This window comes from Dioscorea cayenensis, unplaced genomic scaffold (assembly GCF_009730915.1).
Source record: "Dioscorea cayenensis subsp. rotundata cultivar TDr96_F1 unplaced genomic scaffold, TDr96_F1_v2_PseudoChromosome.rev07_lg8_w22 25.fasta BLBR01000218.1, whole genome shotgun sequence".
NCBI classification, from domain to species: Eukaryota; Viridiplantae; Streptophyta; class Magnoliopsida; order Dioscoreales; family Dioscoreaceae; genus Dioscorea; species Dioscorea cayenensis.
In genome coordinates, this window is record NW_024086609.1 from 63,268 (window position 1) to 84,747 (window position 21,480).

The following is a 21,480-nucleotide window of genomic DNA, read 5'->3' on the forward strand; positions in this document are numbered from 1 at the left end:
ATACTGTGATCAGGATCATGGGTTCAGATATTTGTCGGAATTGTTTTTATCCAAAATGAGTTAACTTGAAGATGCCAAAGAAAGGTGTTTGGATGCTCTTTATTGATTGATACATAGTGAATTGCAGTGTGATTATTTACTATTGAGCAGATTTGTAGCAAGAGAAACAGGGTCTTTGAACAAATAAGTGAAATTCAGTGATATCAGATGGATAAATGCTAAGAAATTTCGAGGACGAAATTTTCTTAAGGGGGAAGGATTGTAATACCCTGAACCTTTGGATACCTGTTGGAAAATATATTTAGGGTATTACTACAGTTGCAGTAAGATTTTTCTACAGAGTAATCTTGTTGAGAAACCCCAAGTGGAAAGAATAAGGACCTAAGTGTAAAACTTTTTAAAAGATTTTGGGTTAAAGAATAAATGAAAAGGATGGACATGAAATGTTTATGGAAACCGAGGACTGAAAGGTAAGATGGAAGGGATCTTTTTAAAATGTTGTGTTATAACCTGGGGACCGTTGGATAATTTGAAAGGACCTTTTGAGAATACTATTTCATAATTCAAGGACCATTTGGGAGTTTTTCAGGGACTGTTGTGTAAGAAATTATATTTTCAGGGACTAAAAGTGAATTTCGGCTGAAGAGTTAATTGAGAGAAAAATCTAGACTTTTGATGATTGTTCATCTTCTTCTCCATCTTTGTGCTACAGTAACCCGAGAAGGAAAATAAAATAAAAATGAAGAAATGAGGAGAAAAATGGGAGATTTGAGGTGGGGGATGGGAGATCGCTGGGATGAGTCTCATGGGAGTGATGGTTTTAGTTGGTAAGAGCTTTTCTGGTGTATTTTTGATGAATGAGTGTATGTATGCATGTATATATGTGTATTTGATGGATATGATGAAGATAATGATGGATTTGAGTAGGAAAAACATGTTTAATGGTTATAGATGATTGTTGCTTCAATTTGTGTTGAAAAAAATCATCTGTATTTGTGATGAATCTAGCTTGAATGAAGGATGAGATTTTCGGTTTCTATCGTAGCAATTCATCAGTAGCACTCGAGATTAGGGTTTGGTTTAGTTAATTAAGTTGATGATTATGATGATTAAGATGTTAATGATGATGGTTAGATTGGAATTGGTTGAGTTAGCCAAGTTGGTTTTGGTCTGGATCAAACCAAGTTAGAATTGATTTGATTGAGTTGGGTTTGGATGAGAATTGAAGTGTTTGGGTTTAATTGAATTAATCCTAGTCCCGGGTTTGATCAAATCGAGTTGAGTGTCGTTGGACTTGAATGGTTTGGTTGAATTAAATTAGTTGAAGTTGATTTGGGTTTGGTTTGGATGTTGGGCTAAGGGTTTTTGGGCTGAACCAAGTTGGTTCAATATATTTTGTATAAGAATTGAGTTGGTTCAAGGCTGGTTGGTTTTAATTAAACCTGGTTCAGTGAAATTGAGTTTGGTTCAGTGAATTTGAGCTTGGTTCGGTGGAATTGAGGATGGTTCGGGGTTGGTCCGGAATGGTCTAGTCCAAATTGAGTTGAGCTTAAGTGCAATTGGAGACCAATTTGGTTATGCAAGGTCAGGTTTGAACCGATTGGAGTGAGTGGGCCAATAGATAGTCTATTATTGTTCTTGTATTTTCTTTTTGTTTAAATGTGGTATTTATTTTTATTATATTATTCTATTAGGTGTTGTTCAGTCTTGGGAGGGAGTTCCAGGTCTAGCAAGGAACCCAAGGACACCAGGTGAGTTGGTAGTGGCTATTATTTTAAATAATTGATTAATTATTATTATTTTGAAATAATTGTTTAATGGCTAGTATTTTGGAAATAAATGTTTAAGTATTTCATTTTATCATGTTTGATTCCATATATAGTTGAAATATACGTATATTTGTTTGCCATTGATGTTCATGATAACCGTATTGATACATTCGTTTTGTATAATTATACGTATTTGTGAATAGTAAAAATACATGTATATGTGATTTAATTATTCAATTCTTGTATTTATTTTTGATGGGTATATATGCTTTGATTTGGAGTGATTTGCGAAACCATGTGAGCATATTAAAGATGTTTTATCGGCATTGTTAGTAGAATTGGTTTTCATTCCTGGTATAGGAATGGTATCGTGGATCTGGGCTTTACTGGCATTATGCATTGTTATACTTTTGACATTGGCTTTGTGGAAAATAATGGTTATTTCCGTGATGTGAATACTTGTCCTGGAAAAGGATCCTGTGTTATGATTTATACAGATGGTATTATTGCTGTATTTACTTGATGGTTTTGATGGTGACGGGCTAAGGCCCGACTCATCGCAGTAGTGGGTCCCCACGGGCCGACCCTTTAGAGGTGGCGTGGTGGACTCGGGTGTTGATTACTACGAGGGCCGGGTTCGGTGGGAGTGTAGAGCCTCGATCGGATATTCATCGGGTGGCCGGGGTCACCGACCGGTGAACCCAGATGGGTCAACGTTAAGGGACGTGAGTTCCTCGACGGCTCGAACCTAGCTGCTGCCACGGCGAGGGTTTAGAGAGTTTTTCTAGACCATGTTATCTTTGGGTGAGTGTTGGGTATTGCTTTATTTTTGAATTTGAGATTTATGTTATATTTTTTTGAATTGTGATGAGACCCGGACTCTCACAAAATTTGTGTTTTCCGAGAAAATCAAATTGATGTTGATTTATGTTGAATTTATGTTTCAAGAGTTCTTTAAAGATTGTATTTTTGCTAGAATTCGGTATTTTTGGAAAAGTTGAAAAATTATTTGAGAAGTTGGTATTTATATACTTTATATATACTGTATTTAAGTATTTGAAATTATTAAGCCACTACCCGACCAACCCGAATGTGTCATGTAAAGCTGCAGGGAGCGGGACCCTAGATTGCCTGATCGACTATAGAGCTAGTCAGGTTGAGTCCAGGACTGCAGTGGGTCCCCCCTTTCTTTATTTCTTGTCATTGGTGTTGTGATCTTTCAGTAGCGGTTGTACTCGCAAATTTGAGTTATCAGATTCATGATATTTATGTATTTGAACCTCGTAGTTGGTGTAAAGTTGTAAATTGTGATTTAGTAGGTCCGATTTTTGTTTAAAAGCGAGTGTCGGGCTTTCAGCTAAAAGAGAATTTTAACTGATGGGTGCCACATTTACCTCGGTAGAAGGGGTGGGTGTGACAGAATAACTTTTTCCGCAAACACTAACTTGTTTAGTTTCTGAGCTAAAAAAAATTGCTTATCCTTAATATTAAACATTAAACATTAATTGATAAAAAATATTTATTAATTATTAAAAAAATTACTGACTAAAATTATTTTCCTATTTATTTACAAAGATGATAAGCACTACTTTAATAGAGATCAGAAAAAAACAGACATGATCTCAAAAAAACTTATCATGTAGAACTAATTATTAACATACGAGCCAATGAAACTTTGTCATATACACATGTATTACATATGATATATAATATAATCTTAAAATAATAAAGAATATAACTCCTCATACAAAAGATTCAGCAAACATTAAGTGAATAATGCTCAACAATAATTTTTTTATAATATTAAACAATATTTTGATCAATACCAGTGGCATATGATGGAAACTCCACTCCACTCACTCACCATCCAAATGTGGCCTTTGGGTTACCCAAGTGTGATACCATCCAACTGAAATTATCTTAAAGAGGCGTGCACATACACAAAAGGGTACATCAACACAATTATTTAGTATCACCAAAGTTAATGAATGATCCAGATTCATTCATTCACTCATTCATTTATTTTTATAGCATGTGAAAGCTGGCAAATGCTAGAATGGAGAGCAGCATGGCAGCTCATTTTCTGGTTAATTATGCAAGTCACATTAACTTTGTGTTTTTCTTTAGTGCTGTGCTCCAAAAACCCAACACGTTTTCCATAACACCCTTTAGCAACAATCAAACAGTATAGTAAATGGAGAAATTATTATTATTTATATATAATATAGTGGAAATTACCAAAAACACCCTGTAAGTTTGCAATATTGCCAAAAACACCCCGTTAGTTTTGCACTCCCCAAAAACCCCTTCCTTTTGAATACAATGATTTTTTAAACCCCTCAAACATCTAACGGTGATTGATAGAGTTAATTTGGAATTTTTTGAACGAAATTGTCCCTTGCGTGGGAAGTTGTGGCAAGTGTGACAGGGTTTGACTATAATGCCCTTGGGTGCAATGAGTTTCTATTTAAAAATGAAGCTTCTATTTAAAATATGAGGTATGAGGTTCTGTTTAAAAAATGAGTTTCCTGTTTAAAAAATGAGTTTTTTGTTTAAAAAAATGAGTTTTTTGTTTAAGAAATGAGGTTTCTGTTTAAAAAAATGAGGTCTCTGTTTAAGAAATGAGTTTTCTGTTTAAGAAATGAGGTTTTTGTTTAAAAAAATGAGGTCTATGTTTAAGAAATGAGGTTTTTGTGGTGTATTTATCACCCCCAAAATCTCTTTATTGCAGTTGGGCTGGGCCAGTGAGACAAAGCATGCGGCTCACAATCACAGTCACGTTGCATGAAAAATGGGATTTGAATCCCTAGAATTTTGATCTCCACCCTCGATCTAGATCTCGATCTTGCCAGAGAAAAAGGTGCAACCTTTCGATGCCTTCGCTCGACGACGAGGAGCATCGCGGTCTTCCCCGAGGTCGACGACTGAAGAAGATGAAAGAGATGAGGTCGACGACAGGGAAGACGATGAAGACGAAGACGGCGAGATCGAACCCTCATCGGCGCCGCTTCTTCCCTCCGTTCCTGTCACCGACTTAGGCACCATGGATCCAAACCCCGGAATGATCCCTAACCCTAACCCTATTACTATCCATGTCATGCGGTCTCCGCAATCGAGAATGGTTCCATTCAAGTTCAGACTCGTCTTATCCGACGTCGCCATCAAGACCCTCACCACTCCGACTGCCGAGGAACGTCACCAACCGGATCGCCAACGCCGACAAAGATTTCTCTTTTAACACCCCACACGAGCAGGCCACCTTCAAGATCGCTCGCCAGATCTGGAGCTCAACACTCAAGCGTTCGCGCGAGATCAACGACGATGAGATACTCAATGTCCCTACTCAATGAGGTTTCTGTTTAAAAAAATGAGGTCTCGTTTAAAAAAATAAGCTCTCTGCTTAAGAAATGAGTTCTCTGCTTTATATGCTTGTTTGTCTTTGTTTAACTATCGATGTTTTCGCTTTAATATATTGCGCTTTACGCTTTAAAAAGTGCTTAAATATCGTTGTTTCTATTTAAATATGTTCGAGTGCAACCTTTCGATGCCTTCGCCCGACGACGAGGAGCATGCGGTCTTCCCCGAGGTCGACTGCACGTAAGAAGATGAAAAGAGATGAGGTCGATGACGTGGGAAGACAAACGAAGACGAAGACGGCGAGATCGAACCCCTCACTCGGCGCCGCTCCTCCCTCCGCTCCCGTCACCCGACTTAGGCACCATGCATCCAAACCCCAGAATGATTCCTAACCCTAACCCTAACCCTATTGCTATCCATGTTGCGGTCTCCGCAGTCGAGAATGGTTCCGCTCAAGTTCGACTCGCCTTATCCGACGTCGCCACCGAAGACCTCACCACTCCGACCGCCGAGGAACGCCGCCAACCGGATCGCCAACGCCTAATAAAGATTTCTCCTTTAAGACCCCACACGAGCAGCCACCTTCGAGATCGCTCGCCGATCTCGGAGTTCGAGACTCAGCGCTCGCGCGAGATCAGCGACGATGAGATGCTCAATGAGGTTTCTGTTTAAAAAAATGAGGTCTCTGTTTAAAAAATGAGTTCTCTGTTTAAAAAATGAGTTCTCTGTTTATATGCTTGTTTGTCTTTGTTTAACTATCGATGTTTTCGCTTTAATATATTGCGTTTACGCTTTAAAAAGTGCTTAAATATCGTTGTTTCTATTGAAATATGTACGAGTGGCCAAGATTAATTGGTTTTTATATCCATGATTAATTTATCACGTAAATATTTGTTTTTCCGTTTAAATATTAATGTTTTTTTGTTTAAAAAAATGAGTTTTATGTTTAAAAAAATGAGGTTTCGTTTAAGAAATGAACTCTCTGTTTAAGAAATGAGTTCTCTGCTTTAAAAAAATGAGATCTCTGCTTTAAGAAATGAGTACATGCAAAAAGAATGCAAAAAGAATGAAAAAAATGTATGCAAAAAGGTTTAAAGGCAATGATGGAATTTCATAATGCAGGGGGTAAAAAGGAAGTGAAACAATAAAGGAAGGGGTCGTTCGAGAGTATGCAAAAACTCACAGTACTGTTGTGAAGTTTTTGAAAATTATCGAGGGAGTAAGATGAATTTTCCCTATAATATAATATTAGAGAAAGAGAAAAGACAACGCATGTTGTGTGCCAAGTGCCAACCACAACTTTGATAAATAAATAAATAAATAAATGATGGTACTGATTTTCCGTAGCACTTGACTGTGTTTTGTTGAAATGTATACATGACACCAAAAGGATTCCTTGGATTCATGTTTCATTTATTATTATCTTTCCCAGTGCATTTCCTCACCTGCAGGATGCTCAGTACTCATACGGTCATACGACTCATACCACCTGATTTCTTTTCACATTATGTATACTGTCAATATATATTTATTTTCTGAGAAAAGTAGCAGTAAATTCCTCCTCTTTCTCTATCTTGTAAATTTTCATTTATTTTTTTATTTTTTTTTAAATCAGCCGAGATGAATGAATTATAAATCCCTAACAGTTTTAAAGCATCCAAAATAAACCCTCCAACATTTGAATTTCTTAAACAAATCTTTTTTTTTAAGTACATTTTCTTTTTCCGTTAATGCAACTTAATCAATTTATTTTATCTTACAACATATGCTCCACGCTTAATATTTATATTTTCGTTTAACGTTGCGTATTTACGAGTAATCACATAAGTTTTTACTTAATATATTACATTTTCCTATTTAATATTATGAGTTTCTCTTAAAATCTGATATTCCGTTTAAAATTAAGTGTTTTTGTTTATAAAACTGAAAATCAATTCTGGTAACATCAACTACTTTTATATCACATCATCCACCTTTATGTCAGAAGGTCTGAAAAGTAATTTGTCAGAAAAAGAAAAAACTTTCTGATATACTCAAAGTCATGAATTGTTTTTTTTTTGTGAATACTTTAATTTTGGAAGGATTATTTATCCATTACCAGTTAATTAAATTAAAATTATTAAATTATCCTTGTTCTAGCTCACATGCATCAGCACAAATGTCAACTGAGAACTTGTTGACACACCCAAAACCAGAAACAAGGAGGATGAGCTCATTTCCTCTAGCACATCTTCGGAGTGAGCTCGGCCTTTGCTTACCCTGATTGATGCCTGAGTGTTGGAAGAGTGCACTTTTCTAAGTGCAATGAGGTGAGTTCTTAGCAAAATGAGGATATTTATAGTAATATAAAAAATTATCAAAATAATAATGATTACAAAAAATTAAAATTGAGAGAGATTGAAAAATATGAAAAGTTGCATAGGGATTGATTAGAAGAGTTATAACTTGAAAGGGACTGATAGGTATTTTTCTTTTATTTTTTACAAACATGTTGTTGTTTTTTTACTTATTTGTTTTTTTATTAGTGAAAAATTTTGTGTTTGTGTGTATGAAATTGCGTAATTGTGTTTATATTTCTCATAAAATTTAAATGAGATGTAAAATATATAAAAGAGAAATCCATTATAAGAAGTTTCAAAATATTGGTTAATTTGTACACCTTATAAAAAAATAAAAATTTATTTTTTATTCTAAATGAACATGGCATCTATATTAGATAATATTTTTTTAAAGAGAAAAATTGAAACTAAAATAATTATTTCTATTATAATCAGTGTTTTTGGGCATATATGTTAATGTATGTTATTATTGAAAGGTTTTATGTGGAGGATTATATATATATATATATATAAAGCGATAAGTGTTGTTAAAAATACAAGTAGGTACAGAAACGCATTAGTAACAATGGATTAATAACTTTCTAGGCGTTTATTATGAAGTAATGAAGGCCTGTCATATGCGTCCAAAATAATATATAAGATACTATAACCCCACAATGTTGAATTCTCTTACTACTCAACCCTAAAAAATGGAGAATATAACTTCTACTATAAGAGACCCATATTGAGATTCAGTATAAGTGGCTTTACACGGAGGATTCAATACAATCTATTTTAAAATTTGTTCATATATGATAGCTTTGATAAATAGGTGATTATCTTTCTTTTATATTAGTTTCTATCTACTTTCTGTGTGAAATTAGTTGGTCATATTTTGCCAATGATTTGTGTTCTTATAATTCTTTGTGGTTTTTTGTTTGGTAATTGTATCATTTTTTTTAGAGTTATTTTATTTTTGTTTCCATTTAACTAAAAAAACCCCCCAATATTTATGGTATGAATTTTTTATTTCTCTTTATTTCAATTTTTTTTATTTAATATTGATATTAAAAAGTAAAAGTGAAAGTTAAAATAATAAAATTACTTACATATACCTGGGAAGAAAATAATTGCTAATATACTCTCATAAAAATTATATATAATTTTTTTATTTCCTGCATATTGAAATTCAAGATATAAATTTTTATACTTTTACCTTTTAATTTGAGAAGGGAATGAATTGCTAACTCATTTTTTTTTTTGTTAAAGGGATGTTTATAAACAAACACTTTTTTTTTTATTCACATGTTTTATTACACATATTTTTATGATTTATTAAAAATATTAAATTGAACCACAATCACTCCTATTAACCAAAAACCAAAAAAACTCCTATATAAATTATGACCCTCTTCAATATTTCTGAAAATTTCAAAATAAATAAATAAATATATTAATTACTGAAAAAAAAATTATTTATTTATTTTTCTGGTAATAGATGACAAGTGCCCTCTATTTAAAATTTTATTAAAAAACAAACATGTATAGAAGTACATTAGTTAATGGATTTTCGATCTTTGAAGATTTATTAACTCAACAATATACCACATACGATAGTGAATGTCCTCCACATACACATCCAAAAAATTTACAAAAATTAAAACGAACTAAAAAATTTCTCATGCTATACAACTCCAGATGAGTGATAAAATTCCTCCTACAAAAAGATTCATTATTTAAAAAAAATAATGAATAAATATATAAATTACTAGGAAAATTTTATTTATTTATTTTTGACAATAAATGACAAGTGTCCTTTATTTAAAAATTTTTCAAAAGACAAGCATATATAAAAGTATATTAATTATAATGAATTATCGATCTTTGAAAATTTATTAACTCAATAAAATATCACATACAACAATAAAAGTTCTTCACATATACACCCAAAAAAACTTATAAAAATCAAGCCGAATCAAAAAAATCTCTCGTGGTATACAACTTTAGATGAAGGATAAAATTTCTCCTTAAAAAAAATCCATTCTAAACTGACTTAAAAAATATTATAACCAGTATTTGCCTAAAAAACAATAGGTAAATAGTACTATTATAATATTACATGCGGAGGATTTTGTACACGTGACTCCTACCTCTGGGCAGAGTTTGAAAATAAATTCAGAAAAACACTGGACGGTAAAAAAAAAAAAATTTAAATTTATAAGAAGGTTGACTTTCTTACAACAAATTTGGAAGGATGAGGGCATTTTGGGGAAATTGAATACTTTAGTAGGTCGGTGGGCCAGCTGGCACCAGCCTTGCGCCTACCCGTTTGAAAACGGCGGCCTAACTTTCATAGTAGGTCTCATTTTATTATTAAAAAAATCACATATATATACATATATTAATATATATTATTTTTAATTAATAAAGAGTCAGCAATTATTACTACATGCAATCACTCCAAAGAACCTCATCCCCTACTTGCCACTTTCTAATTTATTATATTTTCAATTAATTAATTTAATTACTTAAAATTAAATGTTTGATTTTCATAAATGAAGTGAAGGGGAATCGCGTTTCTCCTTTTTGCCCTTGGGAAACTAGTGGGGGCCTTAAATCATAAGCAAATTAAGAGGTACTTTAATGCTTGGTAGGCCAACAAAGGATTATTCTTTTTGAGATAAAAGTGATGGGATTGTCTTAAAGTCATGCCAAATCTCTTTGGGAAGTTTGGTAAATTTTTAGGCATATAATTTTCTGAATTATTTATTTAATTTTATGAAATTATATGAGATTTTATTGAATATAATGGCTTGAAAATAATCAAGTCCTACATGGTATAACTTCCTAAAAAAAAATTTATATGTATAAAGTATTTATTAGAAAAATATCAATATAAATTGAATATAATTAAATGGTATCATACAAAGTAAAAAAATACTAGATTTATTTATTAATATAACTTTATTAATAAATAAATATAAGTTACAACAATCAAACCAGTACATTCGCAGTATTCTCAGTACTGTAGCATTGAAACTTGATAAGGCTTCTATTCACTAACTCACTATAATATTTTTCAAAAAAGATAATCTATTCTTAGCAATTGTCTTTAGAAAGCATAAATACCTCAGTATTCTTAGTACTGTAGCCATCAACTCTAGTCAATCGATCTGTAACATTGAAACTTGATAAAGGCGTTTAATCACTATAGTACTTTTCAAAAAAGATGATCCATTCCCAAGCAATTGTCATTAGAAAGCAAAGATATCTCTCATGTAGTTGTTGTCATTTTGTATTCATACTTATTTCATTTCAAGTTAATCAAATATATACTTTCGTATTGTTAGTTTGCGTTAAGTTTTTAATAGTTATTTTATATAACTATTTTTTATTTTTTTAACAAAGTAAGAGTTTATCCATTTTTATCAAAATTAAATTCCTATTACTATTAAGATTAATTCCAACATTTCTTCCCATTATAAATAAAAATTCATGAGATATCTACAAACACAACAAGCTTTATTCCCCCCCCTTTTTCATTTTTTTAAGACAATCCAATTCATATAAATTCAATCATTTTATTTTAATTTTAAAAAATCATATTCAAACCCTACCGACGACAACAGTGTTTTTTTAAAAAGTTTTTCCACAAAAAAGAATAAACGCGTTTCCCTTAAAAAAAGCGATTCCCAACATGTAAAAACGTTTCCCATCTCACACAAGATCAAAGTTAAAAGGCGGGAAGGGAAAAAAAGAATGGAGTGTAAATAAAGAGTTTTCTAATTTATTTCTATTCATTTTATTATTAAAAAAGTAAATAAAAAAAATAAAAAGTAAATATACCTTCACCCCACTCATTCATTATACTGTTCCCTCACTCAAGACAAACGTCTTTTACCCTGCCGTTCAGTTCACGGCAACTCATTTAACCCATTCCAAACCAACATTAAATCCTCCGCGGGTACATCGTACCACAACTCTCTTTGTATATTGCGAGCTATACCGATCGATCCCTCTCTCCACCCATTCTTTGATCTTCGGTGAGCTCCTGTTCTTGAGATTTCTCGTGGATCTGGTGTTGTTTTCGTTGTGTTTTCGATGATTTGTCTCTTTGTTTGCTTTGGATCGATGTGATTTGGTGTTGATTTGGTGGTTTTTGATGGTTTTTTGGCAGAGATCTGGTGGTGTTTGTCGGCGATGATGGCCGGAGGTGGAACGCAGCAGAGTTTGAGAAAGTATCTCGGAGCCATCAAGGATTCCACCACCGTTGGGTTGGCCAAAGTGAATAGTGACTACAAGGTTGGATCTTTTTGCTCTTTTTCGCTGGTTTTTTTCCCCTCTGTTTGGATCTTTTTTTTATTGGTTTTTGTGGTGGAGTTGATGATGATGTGTTTTTGATTGTTTAGGAGCTGGATATTTCGATTGTTCGGGCTACGAATCATGTTGAACGACCAGCGAAGGAGAAGCACATAAGATGTCAGTATAATTCCTTTTTGGATTCTTTTCTTTTGTTGTTGTTGTTGTTGTTTTGTTTGGGGTTGAAGAAAGTTGAATCTATAAATGCAATGTGATGGTTTTCCTGATCTGTTGCTTTGTTTGTAGATATTGGTTTTGTGATGGTTTGATCTTTCTTTCCAGCGGAAGTCTTAGTGATTTGTGCAAAAAAAACCTCAATTTTGAAGTCTTGAATACTCGGTCTACTTGCTTCAAGTTCTTATGGATGTTTTTGTGTTATTTCATTATGTCATCAGGGTGTGTTTTTTTTTTACCCTGTCCTCTGTTTCTGATTTCTTATTTATTTTTATTTTTCTTTATTTTTTTATTGAACAATTTGCTTTCTTTATAGTGGCTTGTATCTTTGAATTTTGGAATTACCTTTTTGTTTTTATCAATGAATACGTTTTCAGAGGAAGAATAATATAAAAAAAAACAAAAGGCTTAAAATAGAAACAAAACCCAGGGCAAGGAAAAAAGCTTATTGTTTGTTCTTGTAAATGTACAAGATTCTGTCAAATCTACTAATTTGTTGGCATTCTGCTACGGTCTTGGGTCATCTAATAGAAGAATTATTGAAAATAGTGATTTCTCAATTATTTTGTTATATGATACGTCATTGCCTAGGATTATCGGGACTATTTTCTTTCAAAGGTTATGTGAAGGATGCTTGGAGCACATGTGATCATGCAGCATTTCCTCTTCAATTTTTCAATTGCAATTCGGTGGTTCAATGCAAAATCTCTGAAACTGGCTGGCTCACTTCATCAAAGTTTACATTATGATGATATTGTCATTTTGTGATGATTTAAATCATTACTGCAATAAAAAATAAATATTTTTAAGAGTCAACGTTGGATGAATTTCTTTTAAAACTTGGATGTTAAAATTATCTGCTTAGGTAATATTTATTGTTGCCATGCACAGACCACACACTTTGTTTTTTGGAGCTCACAACTATCATGAGATACAGCCATATGTTTGTTATATTCTATACTTTTTCTATGCGTTTATCTTGACATATCAGCTGCACAAGGTATACCTGTTTAAATGTTTTCTTAAATGTTGAGTCTTTTTGGGCAGCTATCTTTTACGCTATTTCAGCCACAAGACCTCGTGCCGATGTGGCCTACTGCATTCATGCTCTTTCCAGGCGTCTTGCAAAGACACACAATTGGGCGGTATACAACCACCACCATATCCTTGACTCATTTATCTAAGCTTTATGAAAGAGTTTGAGTGAAACTTGCTTTCAGTTCAATATATAGCTTTTGGATGGAAAGTTGTTTTCCTATGTAAACATTTAGTTATGAGATTCTGATAAACACAGTCTGCTATTTCGGTCGCTAGTGTATAGTTGATGTAAATACTAACACTAATTTGTACAAAGTAAACAGTAACGGAGTCTCATTTGTAACATATATGGAGTTGGTGGCTAAGGTTTAGATATATTAGCATATTATCTAAGTAAGTAATAATGTTAGGGACTATGTAAATTTCTAGAAAGTTGCTCGCATACTATCCAGTCTTTGATAGCCAAAAAAATAAATTCTTACAGTAACAAGATAGTTGTTTCCATCTGATTGCAGTTCACAGCATTGGCCTAGGCTGCTGGTTCAATATGAAAGCTGTTGTCCGTTGATAACTAGAGCCAAGATGAATTTTCTCATTGATAATTTGTAAACAGATGTATATAACCTTAGGAAGGGTTGTAGCGTTCAGGATTTTAGATTGATCAAGTTATGCAATAACAATAGATGGTAAAACATAGTTTGTTCATCTATTTTATACCCTAATGGAGTTGTGTAATTCAGGCCCCTATTCTAAAGGATGGGTAATAGTTTTCTAGCAAATGTTTAATTTAGCCTATGCCAAGTGGAATAGAAAACATTATTTCATTTTAAATTTGTTGGTTGTCCTGAGAAGCATTTTCACTAATAAATTTCTTATGATCAACTGTAACACCCATAAACAATTTGAAATATATATATTTTTCTATTTTTTTATTTAAGTATATATTGCAGTGTTTTCTATTTGAGGTTACCTGATTTAATGTTATTTCTTCAGGTTGCATTGAAGACGCTAACAGTTATTCATCGTGCTTTAAGAGAGGTTGATCCCACTTTCCGTGAAGAACTGATTAACTATGGAAGAAATAGAGGTCATATACTAAACATGGCCCACTTCAAGGATGACTCCAGTGCAAATGGTATCGCTTGCCTTGAACTTTGCTGAGCTATAACCTGGAAGATGAAACTAATGACTTTTGATATTTTTCTCTCTTTAGCATGGGATTATTCTTCTTGGGTCCGTACATATGCATTATTTTTAGAGGAGAGGCTTGAATGTTATCGTGTGCTTAAGTATGATGTAGAGACAGATCCTCCAGTAAGTATCTTATTCTAGGCATTCATGTTCTCTCTGCTTTTTAAGTATCTCCTCTGCTTATGCACATTCCATTTCAACTTACACTTATTTAATATTACCTAGTGCTTTCATAAAAAATGAGTAATAACATGGAATAAATTACTGAAATCTGTGTTTCATTACCTTCCATTTAGATCATGTATAGTATGCATGGGGCCTTCATATGGTCAGCACATCATGGGAGTCATTTAGAACCTTAAACACACACACTCTCTCACACACACACAAACAAACTTGTTGAATGATGCATTTTTTTTTATCTGAACAATTATTGCATAATCAGGGACATTTACTTTTTGAGTTCACCAATCAACCAAGATGCGCATGCCAAAAGGGAAAAAGCTTGTTTAACAATGCATTCTTCATCTGAATTCTCTTTGTATGGTTAGATATGTTTGCTATTTTAAGTTCAATCAATGAAGATCACTCCTCTATGTGGTTTAAGGTATAGACCCAGATCTCAAGTAAAACTGATAAGTACTGGACAATATTAGCTTCTCCTATGATACCATTGTGTAAACAATGAATATGCGACCATTGAAGTATTTACAAAATATTAGGGACATCTACCACAAAACAGTGCAAATCAAATTTTCTCTCTTGATATATAGTTGATACATAGATATCTTTATTGGTCTCAGTTTCTTGGGAATATTTTTCAACAGAATATTCTTTTGGGGGATTTTCACTCAGTGGTCTCATGAACTAACAAAACTTGCTCCCATTGTCTTATCTCCCCTGAGCTATTTTGTGAAGCAATTATGTAGTGAGAGAAACAATCACTGTATTATAATTAGGTCTGATTAATTTTAATTTTAGCCACAGCTTGGATTTGAAACTGATGTCAACTACTATGTTGATTGTGGATAGTGTCTAAATTGATTTATTGTCTAGCATGATCACTGTGTCCCGTAGAGGACATTTTTACTAATCAAATGAACTTTTGTCCACAGAGAACCCGAGATCTCAGTACTTCTGAGTTGCTTGAGCAATTGCCAGCTTTACAACAACTTCTTTATCGTTTACTTGGTTGCCAAGTAAGTCTCCTGCGTAATATTAGTTTAATACAAGCATCACTTAGTACCCAATGTTTTCCTTTTGCTGTATATTCTCATCCACTTTGTGAGCTTTCCATAAAACAATTTATCTGATTTATGGTAAAATTTTGAACTTGTATCCAGCCACAAGGGGCCGCTGCTTATAATATTGTCATCCAATTGGCACTTTCTATGGTAAGGATATTTTTCTACAAGTTTCCTTAATATTTGCTTCAGTAGTGTAGGCCTTAATGTTGTATTGATCTTCGATGTTGGTGCTAGGTTGCTGTGGAGAGCGTTAAGATCTATAATGCCATTAGTGATGGTACAGTTAACTTGGTTGACAAGGTATGCCTATTTGTGGGGTTTTCAGTTATATTTCCATTAGATTCATCCTTCATTATTTGATGTCCTTTAGTTCTGTTGCAGTTCTTTGAAATGCAGCGCCATGATGCTGTTAAAGCACTTGATATATATAGAAGAGCTGGCCACCAGGTATAATCAACTAATAGGAATGCTTTTATGATTACGTAATCAAACCATGATGAAATGGAAGTCGTCCCGTAAGTATAAAGCTTCATAGAGCCTAAATAAGAGCATATAGGTTTGTGATACAAGATGATTCATAATCACTCAATTGTGATGTTTAAACAATTATGTTTCCTCTTCTCTTTTTCAATATATCCAGCACCTTTAAAATGAAAATATTTGCCTTCAATTTGTTATCTTGTCAAGATCAAGTTTTACAGGAAGCAACTCGGTTGACAATGTTAAGACTCATGAACAAACTAATGAAATGGTTTTCATTTTTCTGTCATGCAATGATCTCACAATCTTGCATTAAAGACTTGTATAATCCTCATCTGGCTACTAGATAATAAAAATTGAGTAGGAATACATTACCAGAGTTGAAATATGGGCTTATTGCATTTTATTATATTGAAATAATAAACATAGATCTGAATTTCTATAGTTTATGTGGGACAAGAACAAAAATGATATTATGCATTTCATTTAATTTCTTCTTGATGACTTTTTTTTATCTTTCTTCTTCCCTGAGAAAAAAAAGGATGGTGAGCTAATCTAGTATGAATTTATTTAAAATCTGGTTTGTGAGGGGATAAAAGAAGGAATGACGAGGAAAAAATTTCGTGGAGAAGTAGCTTTATCATAATTAGATTGGATTGGTCACTATGTTAATGATCCACAACCCAAGTATGGTAGGACCTCGTCTCTAAATTTCGGCCCTGCTTGATGTATCTTTGATCAGACTGGGTTGTGCTTTACCGGTTGGATATGGATGAAATAGAAGCTAATATAATCCACACTTCCAACACCTCATCTTGCTTGTGCAACTGAACCAATATACTATGTTTTACGGTTTCCATATTGATGTAATGCTTTGTATTTATCTGTTGAAGTTTTCCATTGTTCTGTAGGCAGGGAGGTTATCAGAATTTTATGAAGTATGTAAAACCATTGATATCGGGCGAGGAGAAAAGTTTATAAAGATTGAACAGGTTTTAACTTTTCTAAAAATTGTTCCCCTACTACCTTTCGTTTACTTTGATTAGTTTTTCTATTGCCAGATGATTCCTTGAATCTTCATAGCATTAAAATGTTTAATTAATGATTATGCAGCCCCCTGCATCATTTCTGACAGCAATGGAGGATTATGTGAAAGATGCTCCAAGAGCTTCAGTTCGCAAAGATAAGGTCTGTTCAGTTATTTGATCCTTATTAGACAAGGACAGAATGGAAACACTTAATCGAAAATTTGATACTTAATACCATGTTATGAATTTTTAGTTTATATTACACATTGGTCATTCCTCATTGAAACACAAACAAATTTCTCTTTTGAGGTCTATATGTTTTTATTACTTACAACAACACCTAGTATGACCTTGGTCTTGTGCTTGATGCAGTCATGTCATGCGGTGACAGAACCGTTTTACCTTACTGTTAAATTAATTAGTGTAGGATGATGGATTTTGTATAGAGTTTACTACTGTTAGATTTTATATTTTGGTACTAGTGGGCCCTATATGGGCTCTAATGGGCTTAGGGGTCTTACACCAAAAAGTCTCAAGGCTTAGTGGCTCAACCACTATACCTATATATAAATCCATTACACTTCTATTACACAACCGATGTGGTACTATATTTCTAACAACTACTAAGAGAAATTGTTTAGCTGTGTATTACTAATGCACTAGCACAGTTATGGGATTTGAGCTGTCATACAACTATTGCAGAGAACTCAACTTAAAAGTGAGTTTAAGAAATGATATGATTTCAAATAAAAGATGGTATTGGATATCTGATATTGATGAATGAAGGAGAATAATTGTGATGGGTCCTAAATAGTTATCCCAAAGGATTTGGGTAGTCAACCCATTATTTGTCATGCCTATTGTTGTTCTATAACTAGGAAGAAAAGGTAAGATTAAAGGGTTTCCAAGCTTTAGAAGGTTAATGATATCTGAGAATTCTCTGCATGGGACTACTAATTTGCTGGTCAAAATTCCAATCCAAGTGAGCAGGCATATAATTCAAAATAGGTTACAGAATTTTGGTTGTAGGCATTTAATTCATGTGTTCCTGTGGCAAATTAGCCTTTTATTCTTGCAGCGTGCATTGGATGCCTTTCTATACCTGTGATGTAATGCGTTGCAAGAATTTATGAATTGCTCATGTTGTTCAGCTTTAGTTAGTTTGCTAATAAATGTGAATCCCATAAGCAGGTTGCTGATGAGAAAAATGAAGCTCCAAAAGTAGTGTTAGCCATAGAATATAAGCCAACTGCTGAAGTAGAGGAGGCTGCTCCTCAGTCACCTCCACCTCCACCTCCACCGCCTGAACCAATCAAAGAGGAAGCCCCAGTGGCCGAGCAAACAGATTTGCTTGTATTATTCCTAACCTGGTCTACGTCATTAATATTTTGTTAGCTGTCATATCTTCTTAATGACGGTCGCATCCACACTTCTCAGGGGTTGAGTGATAATGCAAACCCAGATGCAACTGAACTAGATAACAAAAATGCACTGGCACTCGCCATTGTTCCCGTTGGTAAGTCACTCCTTCTGTACACTATGGACTGAAATTTTGAACTGGTTGCTGAACTTTTGTGCTGATTTTTCCAGATAACCCATCAACTGCTACTCCATCTAGTGGTTTTAGTGTAGAGAATGGAACCACTGGGTGGGAACTGGCACTGGTTACAGCTCCAACCTCCAATGAAACTGCTGTAGCTTCAAGCAAACTGGTAGAATTTTTTAGTTTTTTCGTTTCAAATGATAAAAGAAACATATAAACACAGAACCTCAGTATCAACTAGCATTGATAATTCATAGTTTCCTTACCAATCAACTTGCTGCCAGGCTGGCGGGCTGGATAAACTCACACTAGACAGCTTATATGAAGATGCAGACCGACGGGCAAACCAGACGGTGAGCTACAATCCTTGGGAGCCAGCACCAATGACTACTCCTGTGATGCAACAACCAATGGCTCACGACCCATTCTACGCCTCGAATTCAGTTGCTGCACCGCATTCTGTGCAGATGGCTGCAATGGCACAACAACAGCAAGCTTTTGTGTTGCAGCAGCAAATGATGATGATGGGTCAACAATCATATCAAGCTTCTTTGAATCCATTTGGTAGTCCATATTCAGGTGCTAGTGCTCATCCATATGCTCCAGGGATACCTCTTCAGGCATCCAATGGATACACAGGTCTTCTTTAGATGATCAGTAGGAGTTTTCTGTTGAAGATGTTAGTAGAGGCCAAAAGAAGGATATATATATATATATATATTTGCTGAGGATACAGGGGTGCATTGATTCATGGTGGTGATGTATTTGTTGGATATATGTACACTATGCAATGTATGCTTTATGTGCAGTGAGAAATATTGAGTTGGTAGTTTGAGAGAGACTTTGTAATTGATTATTTGTGAAGATGCCCAATAATGTGCTTAGATTTTTGTTTTGTTTGAATGTGTGTGCATTTCCATTGGTGTAGATAGATGGTTAATAATATGCTTAGATTCCTACAAATTTGGGTGTCCTTATATTTATGGAGATAAATGTTTTGAGGGATAAGTGTAAGGGTTTTGTGTGACCTAGGGGGTCGCATGAGGACCGTGACAATAAGCATGGTGCAAATAACAAATATTGATAGAAATTTATTTAAAGGAGCTACAAGGTAGCTATTTACTAGAAACAAAGAACATACTTACAGCCAGGGAAAGAAACACAAACTGGAAAACAGAACCAAACTAAGCAAAAGAAAGAGAAAAACGAAACCTAAATAATCAAGAATGGAAACCAGCTTTATCAATCATCTTCATGAGCCAATTTGGTTTCTCCATGCCTTGATGGTAGAGCGATAGACGAATTGCTTGAATCCCTTAGCTGGCGAGAGCATCGGCTATTTTGTTCAAAGCAGCTGTTAGAGCTTTGGCCTCCAATTCAATCCTTCCTTCCATATTAATAGGACAATAACCTGCATTGAATACTTTAGCATTAGAGTCAATAATGATAAATGATGCACTCTCCACAAGTGTACGGATTGTAACAAATAATAAAGAGGTACTCCGTGAGGGATAGTGTTATCGAACCACAGAGACTAGACTTTTAGTAATAGTTGCTCCTCTAATGTCTAGTAGGTCAAGAATTGGTTGGTCAAAAGAATCACTAAACAAGAGTAAAAAGATAAAAAGGATGGAATTATCAGACAGACTAATATCGAGTTTTCAATAACAAGAGAGCAATGCCCCGAGACAATCCCTATGTGTTTTAGTGTACTGACTTGGTTCTAATGTCTACCAGGTACATCCTAAGATCCTTGCGGGTGCTCTACAATAATGTTACATCTACGATTACGAATACAACAAGTTTTGCAAGTGTAACTACGAGCTTCATACACGCCAAGTTTGGCGACTACACAAGGCAATCACAACTACGGTAATCCACGTACGTCAAATTTTACACAAACAACTATGCAAATCAAGCAAACCACATGAATAAACACGAGAACGCATTATAACTCCATAGACATTAAAAACAAGTAGTCAAAGTACACTAAGCAACATAGTTCAACATCCAGGGCACCGTAAACGGTTAGCCCCTCATGATTTCATACAACTGAGAAGAATGAATGAATGCATTAAGGTGAGAAATCATGACTTCACTCTTTTTACAAAGTCTTCTTAGTTGAGTTTCAAAAGAGTCATGAATGAGCTAACTCCACTTGTCTTGTGCCTCCAACTCAACCTTGATCCCCTTAGATGGTGTGATGAAGCTTGATCATCTCCTCATCAGCGCTCTCCAAGTGGAGAAGAAAACCTCCGAATAAAAGATGCCAATAAACCCTAGATCTGGGAGTTAAAAAGGGATTTTCGGGCTCAACACGGTTTAAGCACAGTCGTGCTTAGACCGCGCTCTTCCTGGGACGTCTGAGTGAAATGGCTAAGTGTCATCCAGAGAAAATCACGGGGAGAGCAAGGTCGTGCTCTGCCCGTGCTTAGCTTGAGTAGGACCATGCAAGGGGCACAGAAAGCGTTCTTCCCCGGAGCTCCATTTCAGTGACAATCAAGGGCAGGAAGCATGACCGTACTCCGACCGTGCTCTCATTGGAAGCACCCCCATGCTTGGTCAGCTGCTTAGGCTTCTTCAAACAGCAATAATCATGGGGACAGAGCACAACCTTGTTCCGCCCGTGCTTGGTTTGGACACTTAGAAAAAGTCTGCATTCTTTGGTTGTTTTGTTCCCGATTTCACTCCTAATTGCTTTGAACCGTAAATTTTTGCACCATGAACAAATATACCCAGAACAACATCGAATATATCCAAAAAGTGCTAAAAGGCGAGCAAAAGTATGAATTGGGAGTACATAAAAGATAATATGAATTGCACTCATTAATAAAACCAATGCCACCCTTACCTGTTATAGTATTCCAAGCAGCAGCAGAAAAAATTCCCAAATGACCCGAGTTAGGCCTGTTTTGTTGGGATCTTATCACTCTAACAAGGGAATTATAATGTGAAAAATACATGCCAAAACGCAGC

At 34.4% G+C, this 21,480-nt stretch overlaps 1 protein-coding gene across 2 annotated transcripts; it reads left to right on the plus strand.

The window, feature by feature from the left end:
- The first annotated feature begins 11,365 nt into the window (after positions 1 to 11,365).
- Positions 11,366 to 19,407, plus strand: LOC120253821 (putative clathrin assembly protein At5g35200). Of its 2 annotated transcripts, none has more exons than XM_039262040.1 (16): positions 11,366 to 11,487; positions 11,622 to 11,746; positions 11,854 to 11,923; positions 13,025 to 13,122; positions 14,009 to 14,150; positions 14,229 to 14,329; positions 15,322 to 15,405; positions 15,550 to 15,600; positions 15,688 to 15,753; positions 15,835 to 15,900; positions 16,845 to 16,925; positions 17,047 to 17,121; positions 18,153 to 18,314; positions 18,399 to 18,477; positions 18,552 to 18,673; positions 18,789 to 19,407. In XM_039262040.1, exons 2-16 carry the CDS (start codon positions 11,645 to 11,647, stop codon positions 19,152 to 19,154), a joined length of 1,665 nt encoding a protein of 554 aa, XP_039117974.1. In that variant the 5' UTR covers positions 11,366 to 11,487; positions 11,622 to 11,644; the 3' UTR covers positions 19,155 to 19,407. The 2 variants fall into 2 exon arrangements, with proteins under 2 accessions (XP_039117974.1, XP_039117975.1); XM_039262041.1 differs by having other exon boundaries at positions 11,448 to 11,522.
- Positions 19,408 to 21,480: the final 2,073 nt, after the last annotated feature.

Bases quoted from the DNA above. Each gene is read 5' to 3' on its own strand.
- LOC120253821 (XM_039262040.1), top strand. From the start codon at position 11,645: ATGATGGCCGGAGGTGGAACGCAGCAGAGTTTGAGAAAGTATCTCGGA. The intron at 11,924-13,024 runs GTCAGTATAATT...CTTTTTGGGCAG, and splicing joins GAAGGAGAAGCACATAAGAT to CTATCTTTTACGCTATTTCA. The intron at 17,122-18,152 runs GTCTGTTCAGTT...TCCCATAAGCAG, and splicing joins CTTCAGTTCGCAAAGATAAG to GTTGCTGATGAGAAAAATGA.